General features: G+C 38.6%; 3 protein-coding genes across 9 annotated transcripts; 2 read left to right on the top strand and 1 right to left on the bottom strand.

Annotated features, from left to right (window-relative positions):
• Window positions 1–54: 54 nt before the first annotated feature.
• On the bottom strand, window positions 55–7,203 carry RB195_000492 (uncharacterized protein; the record flags this gene model as incomplete). 5 transcript variants are annotated; one of them, XM_064196873.1, is made up of 11 exons in its annotated part: window positions 55–123; window positions 1,247–1,354; window positions 2,148–2,246; window positions 2,315–2,382; window positions 3,082–3,193; window positions 3,811–3,933; window positions 4,413–4,532; window positions 4,598–4,747; window positions 4,802–4,954; window positions 6,063–6,194; window positions 6,254–6,271. In XM_064196873.1, the coding sequence occupies 11 exons, from the start codon at window positions 6,269–6,271 to the stop codon at window positions 55–57; spliced, it is 1,152 nt and encodes a 383-aa protein (XP_064052754.1). The 5 variants fall into 5 exon arrangements, with proteins under 5 accessions (XP_064052754.1, XP_064052755.1, XP_013296982.2 ...); XM_064196874.1 differs by having other exon boundaries at window positions 4,419–4,532; XM_013441529.2 differs by lacking the exons at window positions 55–123; window positions 1,247–1,354; window positions 2,148–2,246; window positions 2,315–2,382 and adding an exon at window positions 7,058–7,203 and having other exon boundaries at window positions 3,077–3,193; window positions 6,254–6,359.
• A 181-nt stretch (window positions 7,204–7,384) lies between these two features.
• RB195_000491 (uncharacterized protein) lies at window positions 7,385–10,193 on the top strand (the record flags this gene model as incomplete). Its single annotated transcript, XM_013441530.2, has 6 exons — window positions 7,385–7,427; window positions 8,596–8,714; window positions 8,804–8,878; window positions 9,806–9,895; window positions 9,978–10,022; window positions 10,089–10,193. 6 exons carry the CDS (start codon window positions 7,385–7,387, stop codon window positions 10,191–10,193), a joined length of 477 nt encoding a protein of 158 aa, XP_013296984.1.
• Window positions 10,194–12,367: 2,174 nt separating this feature from the next.
• Window positions 12,368–22,904, top strand: RB195_000490 (uncharacterized protein; the record flags this gene model as incomplete). 3 transcript variants are annotated; one of them, XM_064196871.1, is made up of 22 exons in its annotated part: window positions 12,386–12,559; window positions 12,659–12,748; window positions 12,803–12,930; window positions 13,086–13,203; window positions 13,578–13,685; window positions 13,891–13,943; window positions 14,001–14,047; window positions 14,123–14,209; window positions 14,431–14,490; window positions 15,197–15,273; window positions 16,582–16,677; window positions 16,735–16,835; window positions 17,926–17,980; window positions 18,036–18,191; window positions 18,410–18,568; window positions 18,640–18,790; window positions 18,847–18,963; window positions 19,922–20,029; window positions 20,087–20,196; window positions 20,620–20,685; window positions 21,443–21,531; window positions 22,823–22,904. In XM_064196871.1, 22 exons carry the CDS (start codon window positions 12,386–12,388, stop codon window positions 22,902–22,904), a joined length of 2,232 nt encoding a protein of 743 aa, XP_064052750.1. The 3 variants fall into 3 exon arrangements, with proteins under 3 accessions (XP_064052752.1, XP_064052750.1, XP_064052751.1); XM_064196869.1 differs by lacking the exons at window positions 12,386–12,559; window positions 12,659–12,748; window positions 12,803–12,930; ... (4 more) ...; window positions 14,123–14,209; window positions 14,431–14,490 and having other exon boundaries at window positions 15,205–15,273; XM_064196870.1 differs by lacking the exons at window positions 14,123–14,209; window positions 14,431–14,490; window positions 15,197–15,273; ... (10 more) ...; window positions 21,443–21,531; window positions 22,823–22,904 and having other exon boundaries at window positions 12,368–12,559; window positions 14,001–14,097.
• Between the last annotated feature and the right edge of the window lie 235 nt (window positions 22,905–23,139).

Raw genomic sequence — 23,139 nt, 5'->3', positions numbered from 1 at the left:
TGTAAATTGAATAACGACTTAAAAGTAGCAGTAGTAATAACAATAAAATAATTGCTATGAGTCTTCTGCTTCATCGGGTTTTTCTTTCTTTATATCATCATCCATTTTTTCTTCTGGGACTAACTGGAAAATTCGAACATATTTTAGTGAAAAAAAAAAACAAACGCGATGGACCAATCATTGACACCTATAGAGTGAACCAGTGCAGCGCAACAAACACATAATCATCAAATTTCTATCCAAAGCATTCCATCTATGTGACCTGACAGTTCTAAATTCAAGACATGCGCAAAGTATAATTTGAGAAGTATGTGTGGAGATGTACGAATGTATATTTGGAGGTAAGTAAGCGGCTGCGCTCATCTCTGGAGTCCGAGAAGAGCTAGCGATCGTCCCACTTCGATCGCACACAGCGGCTGGTTTCACCTCGCCGCTTCGAGCGCAGCCGCAGGTTTCACTTGGGTCTTGATTCGAAGAAATGAAATGAAATTTTGATGCAAACACCATTTGAGGGATGCATGGTATGGTATTAGATCGACTTCCATGTTGGTATTTGAACAACAGGTGGCATGCTTTAGCTAGAAGCCACCATTTTTAGGAAATACACATGTTTAGTGATATTCTGCAAGAAGATGGTCTTTCGCTATTATTTCTTTTAACCTGCAGCACTAAATTGTCGTTAGTGGTGCAGATTTACCCAGTGTCAGAGCATAACTGCATGCTGATGTCATCAAGATCTATGAGCTTTTTTCCCCAAAAATATGAGTCATTGCCCCGGATATCGCTCCGCTCACCAAACTTACAACTTTGATTTGATTTTAACTTTGACTCGAGGTTAAGAAAATGCTCGATCATGTATCTTGGGTATGAGACAATTGAATATGCGAATATTCCACACGCCATTACTCATCTTCAGAACTGACTAATACTTAAGAATACTGAACATGGAGTAAATTTCAAGCTTTGTAACTCTGCAATAGATTAAATTCTCGGAGCACATTGAATGGAATGCCAATGTAATAACGCTGTAGATTGATAAATCAAAAATAAATGATCCCACATTTCAAATGAAAGTAGCTCTCTAACAGAACCATTTAAAGACAACAATTTATATTCTTGTTAACTAACAGTGAAAGACTGGAACATCTTCAGAACCACGCAGACTTGATGAGATGTGTCACAACAACGAGACAAAAGAAAAAATTCCCGATCGGACTTGGAATGTAGTCTTGATGTGCAAACCAACCTTTGATTTGAGGGTAACATGCTTATAGGTTCCATGTCCTGCAGCTGCTTCAGCTTCTTTCATGGAATATGGAACTTCTTTTAGAGATCGAACGCGATTTTTGTGCAACTAAATATATTATATAACCATAACATATGCATAGTTAAGTCGTTGGAGTTTATTATGGACATAGCTAGTTCCTCCTCTACATATAACAGGCAAAATAGAAGGTCACTGTATAATCCTCACAGAATGGAGACCTTTATTTAAGCTGAAACTTTTCTTTGTTTATTTTGCTTCGTCCAGGGAATCCAAATAACACGATCATCACTGTTGTGGTAAAAATTATCACCTGCTTTGATTCAACCAGTGTTTTCCTAATCACTACATCAACTTCGCAAGTTCACAGATAGTAAGCTGAACAGAAATGATATCTTTGAAAAAGGCTGATAAATCTCAACTCCGGACGAATGGTATTGTAAAACAATTTTATTTGAACGCATGTTGCATGGATGTATTTCTGTTTGCAGAAACTGGACTTTGTTCCAATCATAACTCTTTAATCAGGTGAATTGGTGCTGTAGAGGCGAATAGGTGTAGGATCCAGCAAATAAACTTTTGCTGGATCCTACACCTGGCGTTCCAAAACCTCAACGGTTACGAATTCCAGTAAAAACGCGTTGGCGCACAAGAAGTGGATTGATACGCCAGTGATTTTATCCTTTTTATTCTCCGTTCCCATGTTCAGGGAAAACACTAGGAACTTCGTGGGAATTCTTTATTGAAAAAATGTTCCCACCCGCATCGGATAATCACTTGCTACACGTTCTGTTAACAGCATATAACACCTGAGGCAGCATAGCGAAGAGTGATACTCCATTGCAACGCCCGATACAAAACCATATGGAATTGAACCACCAACTTTTGACTTTCGATGATCACTCCTAGTCTTCCCATCAATAAAATATCGTTCACATTCGATGCAATAGAACTGACCGTCTCCAGGTAAATCAAAATCAACCTGGAACAGACCAAAATCACTGCCTACAGTCGAAAGCGATGCCCCTCTCTCAAACGTAACAACAATACCTCCTGCCTGAGTAATTTTGCTGCTTTGTTTGGCTTCAAATCTTCATGTATTTGATCAAGATCTTTTCCTGGACGCTTCCTCACCTTATTAGAAATGGTGTGCTTCCGTTGACTATTAGAAGGCATCTCTTTGAAGCTTCGAAGAGAAATATGTATTATGATTAAATAATCACAAATCACAACGATATACGAATATCAAAAGCATCAGGAGCGAGGAACACTGCACTGTGGAGGACAGACCACATATAATTGCAGCAAAAAAAAGTCCACCAAGATCAAGTGTTTTACGCATACCGCTTTGAAGAAGCATATCAATAACAAGTATTACACCGTGACGAATGAAAACATTTCGATGCATTACTTCAAAAAATAGTTCGAATACTTCTCATTAGGCAGTCACTATGCGGAGACCTACCAAAAATAACCCCATGTTCCTTGTACAGAAAAAAAAGACAGAAAACGGCTAGAGATCTCATAAAAATTAACAACTAAGAACCGGAATTGTCGGCGTATACAATGATCCATCAATTCTCTGCGACAAACACCTTTGTTTGCTTATGTCAAGAGCATAGGCAGTGACATGTAGCAAACAAAAAGTGCATTAGCACTCTAACATACATCTGTAGCACATACGGTATCAGAACAGTACTATAACGGCAGTGCACATGCAAAATTTGCTCAGTGAAACTTCATGAAAACGCATAGGAATTTGTATACAAACAAAAGTACATTGAAAACCAGAAAAAGTAGAGCTTCATTAGACTAACTGACAGCGACAACTTCTTTTTCCCTATCTAAATCTTCCAATTTATGTGCGGATTGCGAAAGTGAGAGTGACGAACCAAGTCCGAACAAGTGACCCTGGACTAGCCGTGAAACCTGAAAAAAATCGTCAATAATCACAATACATTTCGACAGTGAAGTGCAACGACACTTTATTTTGTCCAATAACTCTGCACCTGAAGAATAAACGGTTTGAACTAGTTAAACACAAAGTGCTAAAATATAAATTGTCCAAATATTAAAGAGAGTAGTGACGAATACATTGACAGTTAACTAACAAAAGAGCATGAAACGAATAAGATAACCTGTAGTCTAATAGTCTGTAACAGATAAAAACTAATTGCTCACAGTTTAAAGGGAGAGTTCGACGTTACTATCTCTCTCTTCCCCAACTTCAGAAATTACACCGGCAGCTGCTTTTAAAGAACAGTTACGAGAGTTTTCGTGAAAATAACGTCCATAACTTCTCTTTATACCTCTAAGGGGTGCACTTCTATCCATAAACTAGAACCAAGTTTCTAATGGAGGTTCCTAGACAACGCAGATGACGTGAATACATGGTTACAAAGCGCGAAGAAAATGCAGTAGTATTTAACCATTTAGTGTGTGCAAATAGCAAAATTCCATCTTTTTTGAATCGTTCCCTTCAAACTTCATACAACTGGTCCAATGAGTTTGTGTCTGCGACGAGAACAGAACCTGGTTAGCCTCACCTTGTCCCAATTGTCGTTGAAAAACTGCTGTTTTATTTTAAAGAAGGTTTTAGCGGTAAGCAAAGCATCCGATCCGGCTTGATGACGCATACCGTGTCGTTTCACATCCAGTTGATCCGCCACCTAAAATAAAGCTGATTTCGAGGGGAAAATGACAAAGTAGCGAAAACCATAGACCCATAGAAGAACAAAGAACTGTAGCAAAATCGATGCTAGAATTTCACTCATTGTCACTAGCATTACATTTTTTTTGGAATAGAAATCAAATCAAAGAGGCTATACAATAGGGATTAGGACATTAAGACCTACGCGAGTAAAGTGTTTTGCACAACTAGATGAAATCCTACTTCCTTGCAAAACAAATTGCAATTATATAGCAGACTGTTGATATTTCCGATAGTTAAACGCAATAAACTAAATCTTTTCTTTCAGATAACAGTCAAGAAATCTCGGCACTATGATCGAGATCATCAATTTCCAATGCAGTCACTCACACTGTGCAAGAATATTCATATTACAACTCTGGACTACAAAGTTTTGCTAAGTTCAAAATTTTGCAAGGAAACTTAAGAATGAAACAGCATAAATGGTCAGTAACTTACAAGTACCTCTTGCAAACCACCCTTGAGCTTTGTGTTGAAGGCTCCTGGCATCCGTAGCATGAGTTTAATATCATAACAACGGGGAAAAAGAGCACGATGGAATTGGAAGAATTGTGACTCCTAAAGTTAAAGAAAAATACAACAAACAAATATAACGAGATCACAAGAGAAAACTATTGACCAACCTCTTTTGGTAATTCACCAAGGGTGATCGACTTTAAAAGGTATCCAAAATCGTACCCCGATGAGAACGTAAGCCATGTAATCCGGTCATCCACGATCAATCCCGAAGTTGTCAACAACTCACCAAAAATATCCATGGAAATTCCCTCATTCTTCAAATAGAAGTTTTTTCTAATAGTTTTTATTTGCTACCAACTTATTCATACCTGCAGACGGTTGAAGTCGATTCCTGCGGCTCTGAGCATCTCAACGCTTTCTTGCGAATACATATCATCTGTCAGCGAAAAGTGAAAATTGAACTGCCATACGTCACCAGTCGGAGGGAGTTCGCCTTTTTCATCAACAAGCGCAAAACCGACCTGATAAAATGATTGAACTAGACTAGTTGTCACAAAGTTTGTCACTAGACTAAATAGTACTTTAGTAAGAAAAAAGTGAGAACGGTAAACTGAGGGGATCGGAAAGAAACACAGAATCAGAAGGAAAGAAGGCTTTCCCGTTACAAAAGAACGTCATCGCTTTGCTCGAGTTTTTTTTTTTTTTTTTTTGATGAGATCAACCGTAGTAAAAAGATTATGCGCAAAACAGGACTTTGCAACATGATCGACATTCATTTATAAGCCAAATTAGACCACAAAACTTTGACATGAGAAAATAGATCCTTTGTCTGATGCCTGAATCTCTTTATGTTAGGATGGACGGAAAAATGAAACATTTCTGCCACCTGACTCTGGGACTAGAAAAGCTGAATTCGCCATTTCGGCGACTTTTAGCCTTAGTTTGAATTCCATCAAATGTATTCACAGCAAGATTAAAAATCTTAATTTTCATATCTTCCCAACAATGTGAATCTGTTGTCATACTGAAATTTGCTGCAACCGATTTAGTTTTGCACCTCATGTCTTTTTGGATAGGTATCAGTTACTACAAAGAGATGTTCTTAGGCAAATGAGACCATCATTGTTTCTTCCAGCACCACAAACAGCGTTTACATAGAAAGTGAGCAAATGACACAGGTTAAATAGGAAAAAGCATGAAAATTCCCCAATGGAAGTTTGATCGAAAAATTTTATGTATTTGTAATTTATGCCCATGGAAAGAGGGCCATGGAGCACAAGAAAAGAACAAAACTTGAACTCATGCCACTTAATCGAAACTTTATCGGCGTCTACGTCCAAAAAGGACAAGATCTGTTAACCTCTTCAAGACCGGAGTGTGCCACACTACAGACGTAAAAGATTCTAGTAAAGTGAGAAATTAATAACAGTCTTGGTAATTGATGTGTTCTTGCTGCCTATGAACTTATGAAGTGTGGAAGACAAGAACAAAGAAGAAAAGACAGAATGTTTTCAGAGAACAAATGTTAGGTATGACGTTATGTTATCCCTTTCTCAAAATAAAAATAATAGAAATAACCAAACAAAAACAGAATAAAAGGATAACAAACAAAAGGAAGCAATAACGAACCTGAATCAGTTTTAGCATGTTAACGTTGCAGGAAACCTGTTGATAATTGAAGTCCTCCTTACTTTTAAAGGTCCCGAGAGGAGTTGCCACCACTCCCGGGAACTCAGTATCCATTGCAACAAATGGATAGTCCTAAATACGTAAGAGTGAATAAATGAACTGTGAAACTATTCTATTGGTAATAAACACACCTCAATCAGAGTCCGCATTTTAGCGAACTCCTCTTCAACATTAGAATTCCAAACGTCATGTATCCTGACTTCTTGATTGCCACTCATGAACTCCAGAAGAATGAATCTGTAACAAAGTGATAAGTAGTCAATTACAGCCATTTGCCGGTGTTGAACATATAAGGGAACAGCTCAAAATCACAAAACAGCTGATCGCCCTTGTAGACTTTAGGAAAAGTACGACAATTCTTTCAAGATATAAGATCTCAAGCGGCCCCTATGTTTCAGGAAAAGAAGTTGGTGAAGATCCATTCGAAGTGTCTATGTTTCGACAGGAAACGAAAAATGAAAGCATGAAAGCTCTGTTGTTCCAAGGGATATTGTTGGCAAATAGAAAAAGCCTCCAAATTTTCACCAACAAACGTTTAAAAAAAAGAAGAATGGATATACAATGGAAAGGCATAGGCATTGAATTTAGTAAGGCAAATGAAATCGTTTACTACGACTGATCAACAGTAATTCATGTAGAACAAACGTTAATGCACGGAAACAACAATTTTTACAGAGGTAGCAGTGAATAGTACAAACATAAAAGACAAGTATAATAAATAAAGCGAAGACGTAAGACATCGAAGAAGAAACAACTTTAGCCAACAAGCCATTGAAACAAGTTTCCATGACGAACGAACATGCTAGACGATAGGGAGAGGCCGTAACGACCGCCTTCCGCTCAAGCTTGCGAAATCCGCGCAGAATGTCAACATCAATATTTCACAATGCTTTGAAGCAAAGAAAAACTAAAATGTAAATACACAACCCACCCACAAAGCAAAAAGTTGATTAATCACCAGAACTGTCCTAAAGGACGGAGCAGATTTGCTTGCTGCTGGTCCGGATAGGAGAATGTCGCACTGCAAGCAACCGAATTGGACAGGAGCCAGGGCACCTTGTTTTCCAACACCGTATCCCATCCTTGCGTTTATCTCGCTGTTGAAGTCGTTTTAGCATTCATTTTTGTTCTTCACAGATAGGCCGTTGTTCTGTATTAAAGCGGTCTCGTAGGGTTTTGAACTGTTGAATTCTGTTCTTGTTGTTGAGGGTGCATGGTCATCACGGTTTAAGTCTGCCCGAAGTTTTCAGGTAATCCAAAAGATGTGGGCTCTCCTTCTGGTTGCGCTGGCTTCTTCTGCACTTGGTGTGTTTTTTTATGATTAGAGTCAGCTTTGCCTTTAATTCCCACGTTCACTGTGATAGAAGATACTGTTCGGAGTAGCAGTAAGACTTTGGTTTGGTTGCATCACCGACCAAAGTCGAAAGCAGCTCATATCGCTCGCGCTGGCTAAACATCGCTTATTTATTTGATGCTAGGCTGCTCCTGCAGTTTTCGACGACTACAGTCATGTCAGAATGACCTGAAGCTTGGTGACATTCCAAAAGCGGTTGCGCTTGCGGTGACACAATCAGATATTAGTCTAGAGTCCGATTGGAGTTAGCGATGGTCTCACCTCTATCGCAACCGCTTACAAATATCGGCTTCAGGCTTCAGGTCGTTTAAACCCGAGTGTGTGGCTTTTTTCATCTCCGGCGATGACAACGATTAATAAATATCGATCTCAACAATGAATTTCTCTCTTATTCAACATATCTACTCATTATCCCTTCGTTTGAGTTACCAATATTTTTACCTACCTTTAAACATTCTATTGTTGTCGTTGATCTGTGTTGCGATTAAAGTATATTAGTAGTTGTGACCGCCCTCACTGACGACATCGTTAGTACAATTATTGTCATTAACAAAAACACAGCGAAGCACCACGATGGGCATCGCCAGCCTCGTGGCCGCAAACCCTATATTTCTCGAGGTGTATACGTGGTTTCACACTGACATAAATATAGATTCACAGGTGCATATAGATACGGGTTTAGCTAAAACGACGAAAACAGTGGGTAGCACCTTTTTCCTCTTCCAGGATTTTTCCACATTTTCTAGAAATGCCTTATCAATAGTGCAAGGTGTGCCAGACCAAAACAGATTAAAATGATTGTGACAGATTAAGATTTGATTGACCAGAACAGGGTACTCGAACTTCTCTAAATGCTAATGTGTTTCCTTTTCTTTTTATTTGACTTGCTTGACTTAATCGGCGGGGTGATATTATCCCCTAAGGCTGCCCGCAGAGTTCACAACCGCGCGGTTCTCGACTCTGCGGGCAGCCTAATGCTGGCACAGAATCAATCCATTCGTCGCTGTTCTTTATTTACTATACTCAACTATTCAAAAGTGAAAGTTGTTGAATTAATTGAAGGATTTGACTTTATGCTGGTTTTTGAAGGCACCTCTTCCTAATAAATTTCTATTTCAGCTTTCAAATGTGAGTCACCGAAACATTCGGCAACATCTTTTTCTACCACTGACGGGTTTTTCCATTTCCACACAACTTTCATCGCAGAATTCACACTTCAGTGCAGTAACAGTGTAAAGGTATGAGTTCTTCTCTTTTTTTTCCCTTTTATTTGTTGTTTTCTGCTTCACAATCATTTTTATTTTTTTTATTGGAATCTGACATCTAGGATGCTCCATTCTTCGCTGTGGTGAACGGCAACATCTACAGTGTTGCAGTTTCGGTGGAGACCGCAAAATATCAGGTAATTTTACGTCTGAGTATGTTAAAGGTTGTAGATCAAATATGTAAGCTTTTCCCAACAACGAAGTTTCAATGCATTGTGTCGGTTTTAGTCTCTAAACGTCTTTAAAAAAACGGATTCTAATAGATATGGCGTAATTCTACACTAGTTAATTCTTGATGAGCCCACCAAATATGAAGGAAATCACAGCAAATAAAAAAAATAATGGAACATTACGCTGGATTGCGAAGCATAATCCTGAGCTAGCGATCTCATCTTCAAAAATTTGAGGATGTTGTGAAATAGCGTCGCGATTACTATCTGAGAGGAGGTCTCTTAGGGACACCGTTTTGATCATGCGGTATCATTATTACCTACGTTACTATTAGTTAACATTAGTGTTAGTATTATATTTGTTTGGTTAGGATTAGTTGGGCATAGTCATATACTTCGAATAGTGTTTTTGAACCACTTTGCTATCATATCTTAAACAATCTAAGATCTATTTCTGAGATTTTCCTGATTCTTAGGAAAGATTGAATTCAGGAAGATTTGAAAGTGGTGAATGTTTTTACATTACGTAAAATTAGAAGCGAATATTGCTTATTAGATGGGAAATTGCCAAAGCTTCTTGATTGGATAGATTCTCTTCTTTGATTCGTTTAGTCTTTATTGCAATTTCCCTCTTTCCTTTATTCCACTTCTTTTAGTTATGCCTAATTCGGATAACTATTTTTAAGTTAGTGTAGGAATTGCACTGCACGTTTTTGGACTCTTCGTCGCTTGTTACTCCTTGAATTCTATTGTACTGACAATCCTAAGAAGCAATTTTGTGGAATGTGTGAACAACGTGAAAGTATAAGTGCTTAGATTTCATTGATTTCTTGAAAATCTGATAGATTCCTTTGAATATTTGTTGTATTTTTATTTCTATCCTTTTGTTATTAGGTTTCGTGGGCTCAGGAGCACGACCAGTCTGACGCTCAAACATTTGCCATTAAGATCTTTGACGAAGATGGTATTGCTTCTTATAGAAAGGTCAGTTCTTTGTTTGTGCGATAGTGGTGTTTTATCCGAGATGGATTTTTCCTTATCTCCCATAATGTTTCAATTCTTTAAGGATCCTAATACTGCCCCGTTGTTCACTATCGACCATTACCATCCGGTGAGTTCTTCGCCTTACGCTTCATATACCATTTTTAACACCGGCTTTCATATTTGCTTGTTTCAGGGCCTTACACGAAAGCCTTTTGTTTCCTCAGAAACGGTAGCCTTGTTTTTATGTGTTGCAGCTCTATACTATGCTATCAAGCAGAAGTCGGAGATCACTCATTAATTTATTCGTAGAGATTTAGAATCCTTCTCTTTTGATTTCTAGAAATACGCGTTTGTTTCCATATTTGAAACAATGATTAATTTATTTCAATTCCGTTTTTCTTGATATGTGATATTGTTTTTCTGCGTTGTTTCTGGATGTTTTATTGCGATGTTGCTGTACATGAACGGATTTTTTAAAGCATGTTTCCAGTGTTACGGCCTCCTCCGTATTAGATGTCTCTTCAAAATATCACAGTCACATCTCGTTTCCCCTAAGGTGTGTGGGTTTTGACTTACTCTCACCCTTCAATACAGGTGTCTGTAATCAATTTACTGCTTGTGGGTTATGAATCTTGTGTTCTAAGGGTGTTACAGTGTTTTTTTAAATATAAATTATGGAGTTAAATTATAAATTATTATTGTAAATTTTTAAATATAAATTATTATTATTATTTTCACAAAAACATTACTTCCAATTTTCGTCTTTTTGTTTTACAGTAGCAGTGGTAGCTGACATTGAATTTTTGCATTACAACAGCGTACTTAATAATGAATGAAAGCAGTAACGCAGAACTAAAAGAATTAGTCAATCGTCGGACCTTTCTTTGGAGCCGTACTTGTTTTAATTAAAGAAGCTTTTAATGTGAAAAGATCTTGTCTTATATGTAACACGGGAGTCCGAGCGGTGAGCTCTACGACATGGTGACGGAACGAAAGTCCCGTACAAACGAGAGTCTGTGTGAGTTGGAATGGAAGCCATTTAATCATGAGGTTACTATCTAATGGATGATGATTGTGCGATTTTTTTTAAAGTGGACCAGAAGTAACGCGGACTCGTTGGTTCCAAACTGGGCCAGGATACATTGAAAATAGCACCCCTATCGAATATGCAGTGCCTTTAATGTAGCGGTTGTTCGATCGTTCACCACATCTGAGTCACAACTTTCAGGTTTGGGTTCTTTCGCTGTGAGTCTGTCAGAGATGACCATGCGTTCAGCAATATAGTACGCGTCCATAGTCGGAACAAAAAGTCATGAAGGTCGGTGCATTTGCGTAAGCGCCTGAGGTGGTGACGTTGTCGTGGAGCGCAGCAGTTCGGATCGAGGGGGGCACTTGATAGCAGCAATCATCGCTGCAGTTCGACGTGGTCCCATCTCGATCCCAACCGCTACGCTCCACCGCATCGCTTCTAGTGAAGGCTGACGCAACTTAACCGAGCTCTATGTCGTTCTGACTCGACCATGGAACAGTCAAAGGTAGGCGCCAAGGCACATAGGGGTAGCGACTAGTTTTCGCTTCACTCGTCACATCCGTGTTAGAACAGCCTTCGACATTGGAAATGAGGATGCAACCGTTTGTATTCGCTTGTTAAAGTGCCCTCTACTACTGTAATAATACTCTAATAAAAATAAATAATAGTACTAATATAATAATACTCTAATAAAATAATAAATTCGCCGCACTCTGCTTCTTGCACCTGCAAGTAATCGATGTTTTTGTTACTTTAAGCGGGCGTTGATCCAAGGAATAATTTGACATGAGTAGGGATGCTCCTTTGGATCTGAAACTTCTCTTGATGAAGCAGCTGTGTATTCCAAACCAAAGAAAGGAGCGCGTAGTTGTGTGAAACGAGAAACAGCAATCTGGACAGTAGGAACCACTTCCAACTTTTGGATTAGCAGTGTACACTCCTCAAAAAACCAATCGGTTTCTGCACGTGTAACGAAATTCAAAGTTTCAAGGGCAATGATAAGAATGCGAGTGAAGCGACATAGTTTGTTATCGATCAATTTGATAACTTGGTGATTTGTATGTCTCTAGTATCGCTATTTTACCTCTAGTATCGCTATTTTGTATTTTATTATATCGCTAAGAACCGTATTGTTGAAGTTCCTTACATGTTGCTGAACCACTTTAATCTCTGCTATACAGTATCGATTGGAACGTCACGAATCGTAGCAATTCTGTAGCAGGCCTAATTAGTTTCATTCTAATTAATGTACGAATGATGAAGTAAACTTTGCCTTTACCTGCAAATGTACATAATTTGAAGGGAAAACGTGCTGAAAGGACTAAGGCTATGTTTTTTTAAGGCTATTTTCTAGAGATAGAAAGTAAAAGACTACTGGATTACCATACGATGCTCTAGGTTTAGTCGTCTTTTACTCTCTATCTTTTTAACTTTACATATTAATGGTGATTTTCGGGTTGATGTTCAACTTGTGGAGATGTGGACGAAGCTCCTTGGTATCACTATCAAGACTTGGCCAAGCTTCAGTATTATCTTGCAACAAAGTTTGTTTCTCAAACAAATTTCTGTATTCCTCTGTTTATCGATCAGCTGCTGCTTTTCACACAACTTCCATCAGGCTCTCTAATGAGCAGGTGGGTTTACGACTTTCACACAACTTCTATCAGGCTCTCTAATGACTTTGGTTTTGTTCCATAAGAATCTTACTACTTACTATCTTACTACGCGTTAAGGAAAAGGGAAAGTCGAAATGGCCGTTCCATATGACTATGACAGAAGAGCAAAAAGAGGAGAAGAAACAAAAGATCAAAGAAATGAGCGAGGTGGGTTGATACAACTTTTTGATTGGTCTTTTATCTCAACATTTCAAAATTCAGGAGGAACATCCCAAAACAATGTTCGGTAAAATAAAGTACTATCTAAAACGTTATTGGTATATCGCAGTCCCTGCTCATATGGTATCGAGCACTCTTTGGTTTGGAGGCATGTACGCGATAGCGCATTTGTGAGTGTTCTAAGGGTTCACTGTTCAAACTATCTTGTGCAAATCCCTATAGTTTTTTTTTTTAATTCTTGAGTTCTTAGTAAAGGTATTGCCAATTTTCTTATGTTGTGCGCACAGTTTACTCGAAGGATCAGACTACCCATGTTTTTTTTTAGCGGTGTCGATGTCATAGCACTTTTGCGGTTTCTACACATGCCAACTGTGGTCATCGAAAAAATCGAGAACGTACCACCTAGCGCTGGTGCCTTGGTCGTAGCTCTACTTCTTTACAAGGTATATTTTTTTGCTTTTTTCCTTCATATTATTTTCGTAATAGTAGCTCAAAATGTCAATATTGGGAGTATTAAGAACAATAAAACAACGGAAGGCATCATCTCTGATGGCTTTTGACAGAGTCCAATCAAAACGAAATGTACTCGCGTAAGCGGTTGCGCTTGAAGCGGGGCGGTAGAGATAGCGGCTGGAATCGAAGCGGAACTATCGCGAACTGGAACGAAGAATGGTGCTAGCGAGGGTCCCCAGTCGATCCTAACCGCTACGCTTCACCGTACCGCTTCCAACGCAACCGCTTACGCAACTGCACTGTGCTTCGTGTCGTTTTGACCCCACTATACGCATATATGTTTGTTTTGCATGGTGACATTTAGGTGGCTACTCCACTGAGGTACACAACGACACTAGTGTTGATCCAAGCAGCCTTTTGGACTCTTCGAAGGATGGGTAAACTACGTACTGCTCGCGAAGTCGAATTCAAGGTTAGTTTCGTTACGTAGCTTCATTTATTCTGTTTCACTGGCTTTCATGTTTTATTTTGTCTTATCATGATCATATCGTAACAGTGTTATTATTTTTGTACTCGTTGCCAGCCTAAAGTGTATTGTTTTATTCTGAACTATCTAAACTATTTCCGTTTTTATAAACGAGCCTGCTTAAAACAAACACATCTCGTATCCATTCTAGATGCGCACTGAGTACGAGAAGAACAAACTCAAATACGGAAGAAAGCTGTATCGGTATGTTGGGAATTCCTGTACAAACTTTGTTATGCTTATCTTTCGGAACACTTCTAGGTACCGCCACCTAGGCGTTCGCGATGTGTCGCGGAAAAGTTCTCAAGGTCACATCAGGAGAGAGAGCACAACAGACAAATCTGAACGAAAAAATTGACAGTATCTTAAGCAGTCTTGTACAGAACTTTTTGGTACAGGTATACCTGGTCTCACCGTGACGTTTTTGCTTACTTTGTTGATGGTTCGTATACAATACACCAGCATACAAGGTAAGAACTTGACACATCCAATCCGGCACTACTACTAGTACGCCCTTTTTTACGGTTATTTCCCTTTTTTTAAACTCCTACATGTAATTTAGACAGTTTTGAAGTGCAGGCATTTCTAAACGCCTTGTAAATCCTAATCCAAAATAGAGTACCTGGGTACAGTAGCGTATAATGTCAGGTCCGCTTTTTTAAAGTGTGGTTCTTTTGTTTTTAATTTCAAGAACTATTCGAAACCACGGGAAAACCGTCAGTTCGGTCTGAACGGTGCACGAGCCATACTAGTGAGTTCTTCGGAAAGTGCCTACAGAGGTGCTGTCTCAACGTTGCGATAGCGACTAGGATTTTACTAGTTTTTTTTTTGCGTAGGTTGTGTTAATTTGAGGAATGTGAAACTTATAGATGTCCTTAGTTTAGTCTAGATATTAGGAGAAATACTTCACGTTTCAGACTAGAAAATATTAGATAGGAAGCTGTTTTTTTAAAAGCAAAAGGCTTCGAATGTTGTTAGACTGGGTTTACGTCCTCGGAACCATATATTCATCTTGTGTCTTTCTTTGTCCCCTCGATTGTTTAAAGTATTACCTGTACGATATCTGCGATCTGAAGAATTCCTGAGATCGAAGGTCGTTTTCCACTAGAATCGTATTGACTCTCTCGAAATCACACATTGTATGCTTTTCTGCATTCTTTCCACACGTGATTAAACATAAAAGTGTGTTTTGCTCCTTTCTTGATCGAATATTATATGCTTTATTACTGCCTCTTCTTAGATCTTAGCTGCAGACATGTCGTTGTACACTTAACTGCCTTTTATTGTTTGCTAGTCTTGCATATTTATACAGAGATTTCATTTATAAAAAGTTGTCAATAAATAATAAGAACTTGTTAACGTCTTTTTTCCTATCGAGTGGAGTACCCCATAGTTTTCTGGAAGATTATGTGTAATAGGATAAGAACGATATGACATTCTGCTTGATATTGTTGCAGCGCTGTTGATGCTGACAGCACTCAAGTCAGCATTTCGAAGAGCCATGACGACATCATCTACTTGTAGGCGATCGATGGTGTGTTGACATAACTTTTTACTTACTTGTTTTGGAAACTTGGGATTTATATAGAAAATTGTACAACAATAAAAAACATTTCTGACGGAGGTTACCGCATAATGCACATCTGCTAGGGATGTCATTCATGCTGAAATTACTAGCACCGTATATCATTGTCGACAAAGTGCCGGGGTTATTCAGCGGTGTGTTTTCTCTCCTAGTTTGGAATATTCGATTAGAGACTAAACACCTATTTCTTATTAAGACAAAATGTAGCACTATATGTATAGGGTTGCGACGAGCGCCAGTGTCTTCTTCCGTCCATTGCCTTCCTAACAAAGGAGAAAGGTGGTTGCTGGGACATGTATCTAAAGTGTTTTTAACATTAATACTGCATTACAGCGCTAATTAGGTGTGCTTGGGGAAGTGGGAAGTTTCTGTGATTTTTTTCTGCGTCCTTTATCCTTCTTTCAGTACTAATTTTCTTTCGGAAGTGGATAAAGTAGTCCATTCTTGACTGACTTACTTCCGTGGTAACTTTTAGTTGTTATTGCATGAGTGTCATGAAAAACAATGCTGTCATACCACTTTATATCTTATACACGGGGGATTTTTCATTCGCCTGTTCAAGTGAATCGATTAAATACATGGATCAGCTTCAGGATTAGTGTTGCAGTGTCATAAATTAGGCATGCGTGATAAGCTTTCTTTTGATTTCCTTTTCCTTTCTGCGGAGAGAATGATCAAACGTTGCTCAGGTACTGGGGGACTTCTTGCGCTGGTCCGAGGCGCTAAGTCCTTAGTAGACATTAACACTTATATTTTGCCTTTCTGCAGCTGTAAATCGGCAGGTATAGTCGGGTCAAAGCGGCAAGAGTGTCGGTGCAGTTGCGTTGGTGGAAGAGGTCGAGGTGGGACAATGCGAACTGCAGCAATGAGTGCTGCCAAAAAGGGTCTCCCTTCTCCTTCCTCCCTCGAATCTAACCGCTGCGCCAAGCCGCACTGACTATAGGAGAATGGTGCTGATGCTAGAAAAAAGTCTTTGCAACGACTGATGACATGAAATATTCCTAGCTATAGCCATTTACGTGAAAAAAGATTGTCCTGATATTTGGATCAAGACCCCACTATTCTAAATGGTATATCTTTTGTAAGCACATTTTCTTCGGCATTTTTCGACTCCTAGTAAGTATTTACTCTTTACCTCGCCATTTCCTACTGTCTTAAGGACTTTGCATAATTTTTTCTGCTAAAGTTCCTTTACCTATAATTAACTAGTGTTTGGGAGCTTTTATGTTCTGTTTTCTTTCATTTTCATCGATTCAGATAGCTGTGTGTCAGCTAACAAGTGATCACGATATAGACAAAAATTTTGAAATCTGCAAAGATATGGTGAGAAGAGCAACCGATCAGAAATGTAAGGTACGATTGAATTGACGCTGCTGATACCGTATTGTTTTCAAGTTAAATAATATTCAGATGATATTCTTTCCGGAATGTTTCGATTTTGTTGGGAGGACCAAGGAGGAGAACATCTCATTAGCCACAGAGGAAAACGGAGCCGTGATGGAGCGGTTCAGGTGATGAGATCCTTTGAAACTTATTTGCGTCCACAATTCGTTTGATTTATGAGGCTGAGTAGGTCAGCAATTATAGAGCAGTCGGGGACGAACGTATTGGATTCGCATGACGCGTTACACAGTCTCGACAAAATCGTTTTTTTTCTTCAGTTTTATTTTCCAAAAACTGGATTTCTGCCTCTTTTCAGTAGTTGTACATGATTTTTACGAGTTAAACTCGTTTTAGGGACGCCCCAACTGCAAAAGAAACTGTTAAGCTAATTCTTATTCTTTGCTAAGGCTGGTTAACCATATTTGTGTTTTATAGCATGGGAAATTGTCAAAAAACAGAAGAGCGAAAAAAAACGAAAAAAAAAACCGGAAGAAACGACCCCACGGTCCTACTGATCAATCGTTCCGAGAGGATGAGTTAGTGTCTGCTTCTGTCGAGGGCGTAATACATCACGCCGGCTGCAGAGTAGGATCAAAACGACATGAAGGATGGTGCAATTGCGTACGTGGCTTCTCTCGAGGCGGTGCGATGGAGCGTAGCGGGTAGTAGCGTGGTGAAACCTTTGCTGGCATCACCCATCGCTGCAATTTACGATGGTCGCATCTCTTAGAATTGCCCATGTTTGAATGTTCTTGAATCTTGAAAGTACGTTGAATGCGTAGCTTTTTTTATTGATTTGCGTGAGCTGTGGCCGAGGGTAAAAAGGTAAAAACGCCAAAACGTTGGCTGTCAATAAATATCAATACCTCAATAATAATCTTGGCCACAACTCAAGCAAATCAATAAAAAAAGGTCCCATCTCAGCTCCAACTGCTGCCTTTGAGCGCGTACGCAAATGCACCATGCTTCATGTCGTTTTGACCCGACTATACATACGATGTTGTAGCTGCAATATTAACTCATCCTCCATTTTGATGCTGACAGTCTGAGATATTTTCGAACAGACACCTCAAGGACATCCATTTCATCATTTTTAAAAATATATTAAAAGAATTATTATTGATTTTATTAAAAATTGAATATTTCGAGGTATTTGACACAAAAGAAACAATGTATTAACGAACTAAGGATTGTATTTCTCCATGCATGTGTTTTCAGGTCTTTAGCAAGAGAAAGTGGATTGTGGATTTCACTAGGAGGTCTTCACAACAAGGTTCGCTTCTTTTCCATGTGGAGCCTAATCCGTTGTCTGAGTAAACAATGTTCAGGATCTTTCTGAACCACAGCGCCCGTGGAATTCCCATGTTGTTATCGATGACGAAGGGAAAACAAGAGCTCTCTACAACAAATTACATCTTTTCGATCTAGAAATCCCTGGAAAAGTTAGACTAATGGAAAGCGAATTCAGTAAAAGTGGAACTCAGGTATTTTGATTCTAGTACGCCTTTCGGTTCAACTTGGGAAAATTGAATACCTCCTTATAATTTTTTTCTAGGATTTGGAGTTAATTTTTTTCAAAACTTTTCTCCGTGGTCTAGTTGTTATAATATTTCTCTATTTTATTTATTTCTGCTGTTCTATTGATAGGACAATTTCTCCACCTCGCTAACTGTAGATTAACTAAAGAGTAAACGAATTTCAGATGGTTCAACCAATTGATACCCCTATTGGACGACTTGGGCTCTCAATCTGTTATGACCTACGATTTGCAGAGTTGTCACTCTGGAATCGGCAAAAAGGAGCCGAGATTCTCTCATTCCCCTCCGCGTTCACCGTAAATACTGGACTTGCACATTGGGAGGTACGTAGTAGTGATTAGCGGGTATACGGTAATGAGAAGGATGAGTCTCGAAGTGAACTCCGACATTTTAGCCGTTACTTCGTGCTCGAGCCATTGAAACTCAATGTTACGTGGTTGCTGCCGCTCAAACGGGGAAACACAACGAGAAACGCTCCTCCTATGGACATTCCATGGTTATTGATCCTTGGGGAGCTATTGTTGCTCAATGTTCTGAACGTGTAGGTAAGTACGATCTGTGAGCAATCCTAGAATGCTCTGGAACTAACGAATTATTTCAGATATGTGTTTTGCTGAGATAGACACTTCATATGTTTCTGAATTACGTAGCATGCAGCCTGTTTTCGCTCATCGACGATCCGATCTTTACACATTGCATGTTAACGAAATTGATAACGGTTAGAAATTTTATTTTTATCACAATTTAATTATTTTTCAAGTTAATTATTATTTTGATTAATTTAAGTGCTCGATTCAAATCTTATTATTTATTGTTTTTATTTTTAATTTAATTTTAATTCCATTTCATTTCGAACATATAATGTCGATCCGACACATTGCGTCCTCTGCGGAGGCGAACAACGATAGAATGGTATAGTCGAATTAAAACAATCAATCCATATCAGTTAATCCATACAACGGTACCAGGACGGTGGCTCAAATAAGCTCGAAAGTGGACTTTGCTATTAAAACGACTATAAAGTGGTGCTGTTCATGCGCTTTTGCACAAAAAAGCACGGCAAAACAACTAAAAAAGAAATCCAAGGGGCTTCCTGGCGCCAGCGCCTGTCCCTGTGATCGGTGGATGCAGAGACAGGGGTGTAGTCGTGTCAGAACTTTATGAAGCGGTGCAGTTGCGTCAGCCGGTGCGCTCGAAGTGAATCGGTCGAACTAGGGGTTGGAATGGAGGTGGGGCCGTCGCGGACTGCAGCGAGTAAATGGCGCTCGCTAGCAAGGGTCCCACCTCGATTCTAACCGCTACGCTCCACCGAATCGCTTTGAGCGCGGCCTCGTACGCAAATGCGGTTGGGGTTCGTGTCGTTTTGTCCCGACTGTACCAGCGCATGCTTCTGCCATGAGGAGAAATCGTCAGACTGGCAGAATACGTTGAATGCGACCAAATGTTGAGGACAGAGTCGATAAATTGATGCACCACCTCGATTAGGAATAGTATATAACATTTTTATTGTATTTATTTATTTATTTATTTATTCACATACACCAATGGTGCACTAAAAGGAAAAAAAACAAAACAAAAACTATTTTATTTAAGTAGGAGCGTTAAAAAAATGAAAAATTAGCAACGCTGTTGTCAGTTGAATCTTTAAATTTAATTTATGTGTTTAAATATTTCAGACAATTCTCCAATGAAGTTTTCCGAATTCCCTATCGATGCCGAATCGATCTTCTACAGATCTGGTCTTTCCTTTGCATTCGTCAATCTAAAGCCGGTTCTAAATGGACGTAAGTAGCTTTTCGAATGTTTGTTATTCACTCGTTTTGACTGCGGTTCTGTTATAGATGTGTTAATATGTCCAAAACGGGTGTGCAACCATCTTACGGAATTGACGGATGCTGAAACAGCGGATTTGTTTATAGTAGCGAAAAAAGTGCAACGAATGATAGAGAAGGTGAGCATGCCTTCTATAACGTGGATGAGACAGTAGAGAGTAGAAATAACTGAAAGGGTAAAGTTAAGTCTTTAGTTTTTGAAGATTTGTTTTTTTTTCCAAAGTAGACACAAATGAACGAAATTGCTGGATGAGCCGCCTATCTTTGCCCTCATGGCGATAATTACAGTTAAGCAGTAAAAAGTAAAAACAGTATATTATACATATACAACATGTAATATGATATACGATACAACAGTAAAAACTTAATATTTATATGTCTTCTGGAGCTTCTGTGGCTCCTCGAGACTTTCCGCTATGTGTCTGAAGTGAATAAATAAAACTCGTATAGCGTTGTTTTCCAGATTTGTGTACCTTAGTCAACATAACTCAAAGGGTTCCGGATGAATTTCTTAGCAAAAATATGAAATAGTGTTTTTTTAGGTTCACGGCGTATCTTCATCGACTGTATGCATACAAGACGGAGTGGATGCGGGACAAACTGTAAAGGTAGCAGATTTTTCCTGCATTTTTTACCCGAAAGCAGCGTATCACAATTTCGACGTGGAACCCACAGCGAAAACGTATATGTAAAACGGCAGTAGATTGTGGAACTCAGTGTGGTTTTGCTAATCTTTCTCTAGTCGCCGTAGAAAATACCGTGGAAGAGGGTGCATTTTTCTACGAAATCAGTAGCAACGCGCCGCATCCACTTGCGAGCGGCCAGAGATCAGTGATGTCCTCTCACCAGCCTATTGAATTAAAGACAATGAATAAATTGCTGAGGGATAGGAACGTCTATAAAGAGGCTCGTGCTAACGTGTATCGTAGGGACAAATACCGTTCCCACGTTCCTATTCTGAACGATTAAGGTGAACTGAGCGTGAGCACGCTCATATTCGTAATCCACACCCCAAACTCAACGTTTTCCTTCAGGTTTCCACGCTACATCAGTTTCGTGATACGCTGTCTTTGAAATTACAGCCGCTTCATTTCTGCGAGTTTTTGCTTGAATCTACAATTATACAAACGTTAATATAGCGGCATTGCACATGCTTTTTTTCACTTTTGAGAAGTTCTTCACCGTTAATGTATAATAGAATTGAAATTACCGCTGCAAATTTTCGCGGATTCCAACGAAATTGTGAGCGTGTAGTGGAACCATCATCTTAAGTCTGATGAAAAACATTTATTTTTCTTGTTTTAACTAACATATAACACTTTTTAAAATTTATTTCTTCAATTTTCTTTCACTTTTTATTTCTAGCACGTTCATGTTCATGTGCTTGCTCGTCGTAAGGATGACTTCGGATGCTCTCCAGACAATTTGTACCGCGACTTGGCAACGCACGATAAGTTCGTTTTAAGTGGTTTTCTAAATTTCGTTTTCTTGGAACAAAAGTAGTTGTATAGGTATATTTTTTCAATTTTTTATTTTCAAGCCGTCCAAAACCATCTAAGCTTATTTCTTAGAACTCGCTTAGAACGAATGGTATAGCGTATTGATTAAATATTGATATTAGATATTTATTGATTTTGAAGAAAGCAAAATCAGCCATGCTGCTTCTTATGGGTGATCTAAGCTGTCTTACGTAGGAAAGCAGCAAGAACTCGGATCATTGAACGCTGACATATCATAAAAGTTGGACCTGGGCTCAAATTTTTGTTTAAAAAGAACCCAATGAGCCCAAATCTATGAAAAATCTCGTATTTTACTGTATAAAAAGTCTAGAGTCTTAATTAAATTCTATTTCTCTCGTAAATTTGTTTTGCGAAAAGTGCGTTCAGATTTAAATTTTACAGTTTGTTAGTGTTACAACTCGTGTTCTACAACTGAAAGTAACCCGACGTCAAGCATTTCATCCTTCAATCGTATTTCAACGTGGATGAAAATTATGAACGGTCTTATTTCCTTTGTAGACTCAAAAACTTTGACTAGATAGATGGTGAGCCGGGGAACAGTTGTCCAACATTACTGTATATCTAGCCAAGGTTGTCCAGTAGCCGTTAAATGTTAAAGCGCGATTAGTTGATGTTTTTTTTTCGCTACGAATCTGCTAAATCTATGTATTAAATTATGGAATATTTATGGAAATATTTATTTTAAACTGAATTAAAATTAGTTGAAATTAATTGAAATTTCTTTTCCAAAGTTTTTTTTTTGACGCATTCTCCAGAAGTTTACTTTCACTTGGGTTGTTACCGATGGCCGCTGCTATGCACCTAGAAAAGGGTAGAGGCTGAAATTGAACGAGTGGATCGTTTCGCTAATCGTTTTTAGGGTAACAAAGTGCGATCCGATTCTGCTCTTGTTCTTTTTTGTAGTTTTTTTGTAGTTCTTCTTTGTAAAGAAATGTTTCGGTTTGTCTTAGATTAGGTTGATGAATAAGTAATGTCGTTTTTTTTTCTCAAAATTTTTAACTCGCGCAGAGAAAAAAAAAAGATTCAAAGTTATGTAACACGTTATCGGAAAGAGCACTTTTTCTCTACAAGATAGTATTTTTGGTTTTTTTCAATGTTGATTTATTTTTATTTATTTTTCTATTTTTATTTATTGTTTTTTGTTGATTTTTAGATCAATATTACATGTGACTCGTATACACAAACCCGGATAAATTATTAGCAAGGAATAGAATATTCTTTCCAGGGATCCGAAAATTCAACCACGTTCACAAGAGGAAATGAGCAGTGAAGCGGCAATTTATCGAGAAGCGATGAGAAACATGTGAGCGACGTCGGAGCGCACTTGACAATCGTGGAATCGTGGAACAAGTGGAAATTAATTGAAATGTCAAATTTTCCAGAAAAATTCGCTTGTGATGTTGCGAGAATCTTTGGGAAAATTCATTTTCCAGGAGTGGTTGTTTGCTGATATGTGGTTTTGTTTGTGTATGATAGTAGGTTTTTGGATGCTATTTATTTATGACCTCAATATTTTTATAGATAGATTTTTTTTGGATAAAA

Source organism: Necator americanus, chromosome IV (genome assembly GCF_031761385.1).
Source record: "Necator americanus strain Aroian chromosome IV, whole genome shotgun sequence".
Taxonomy (NCBI): Eukaryota; Metazoa; Nematoda; class Chromadorea; order Rhabditida; family Ancylostomatidae; genus Necator; species Necator americanus.
This window is presented reverse-complemented; position numbering and strand designations above follow the sequence as displayed.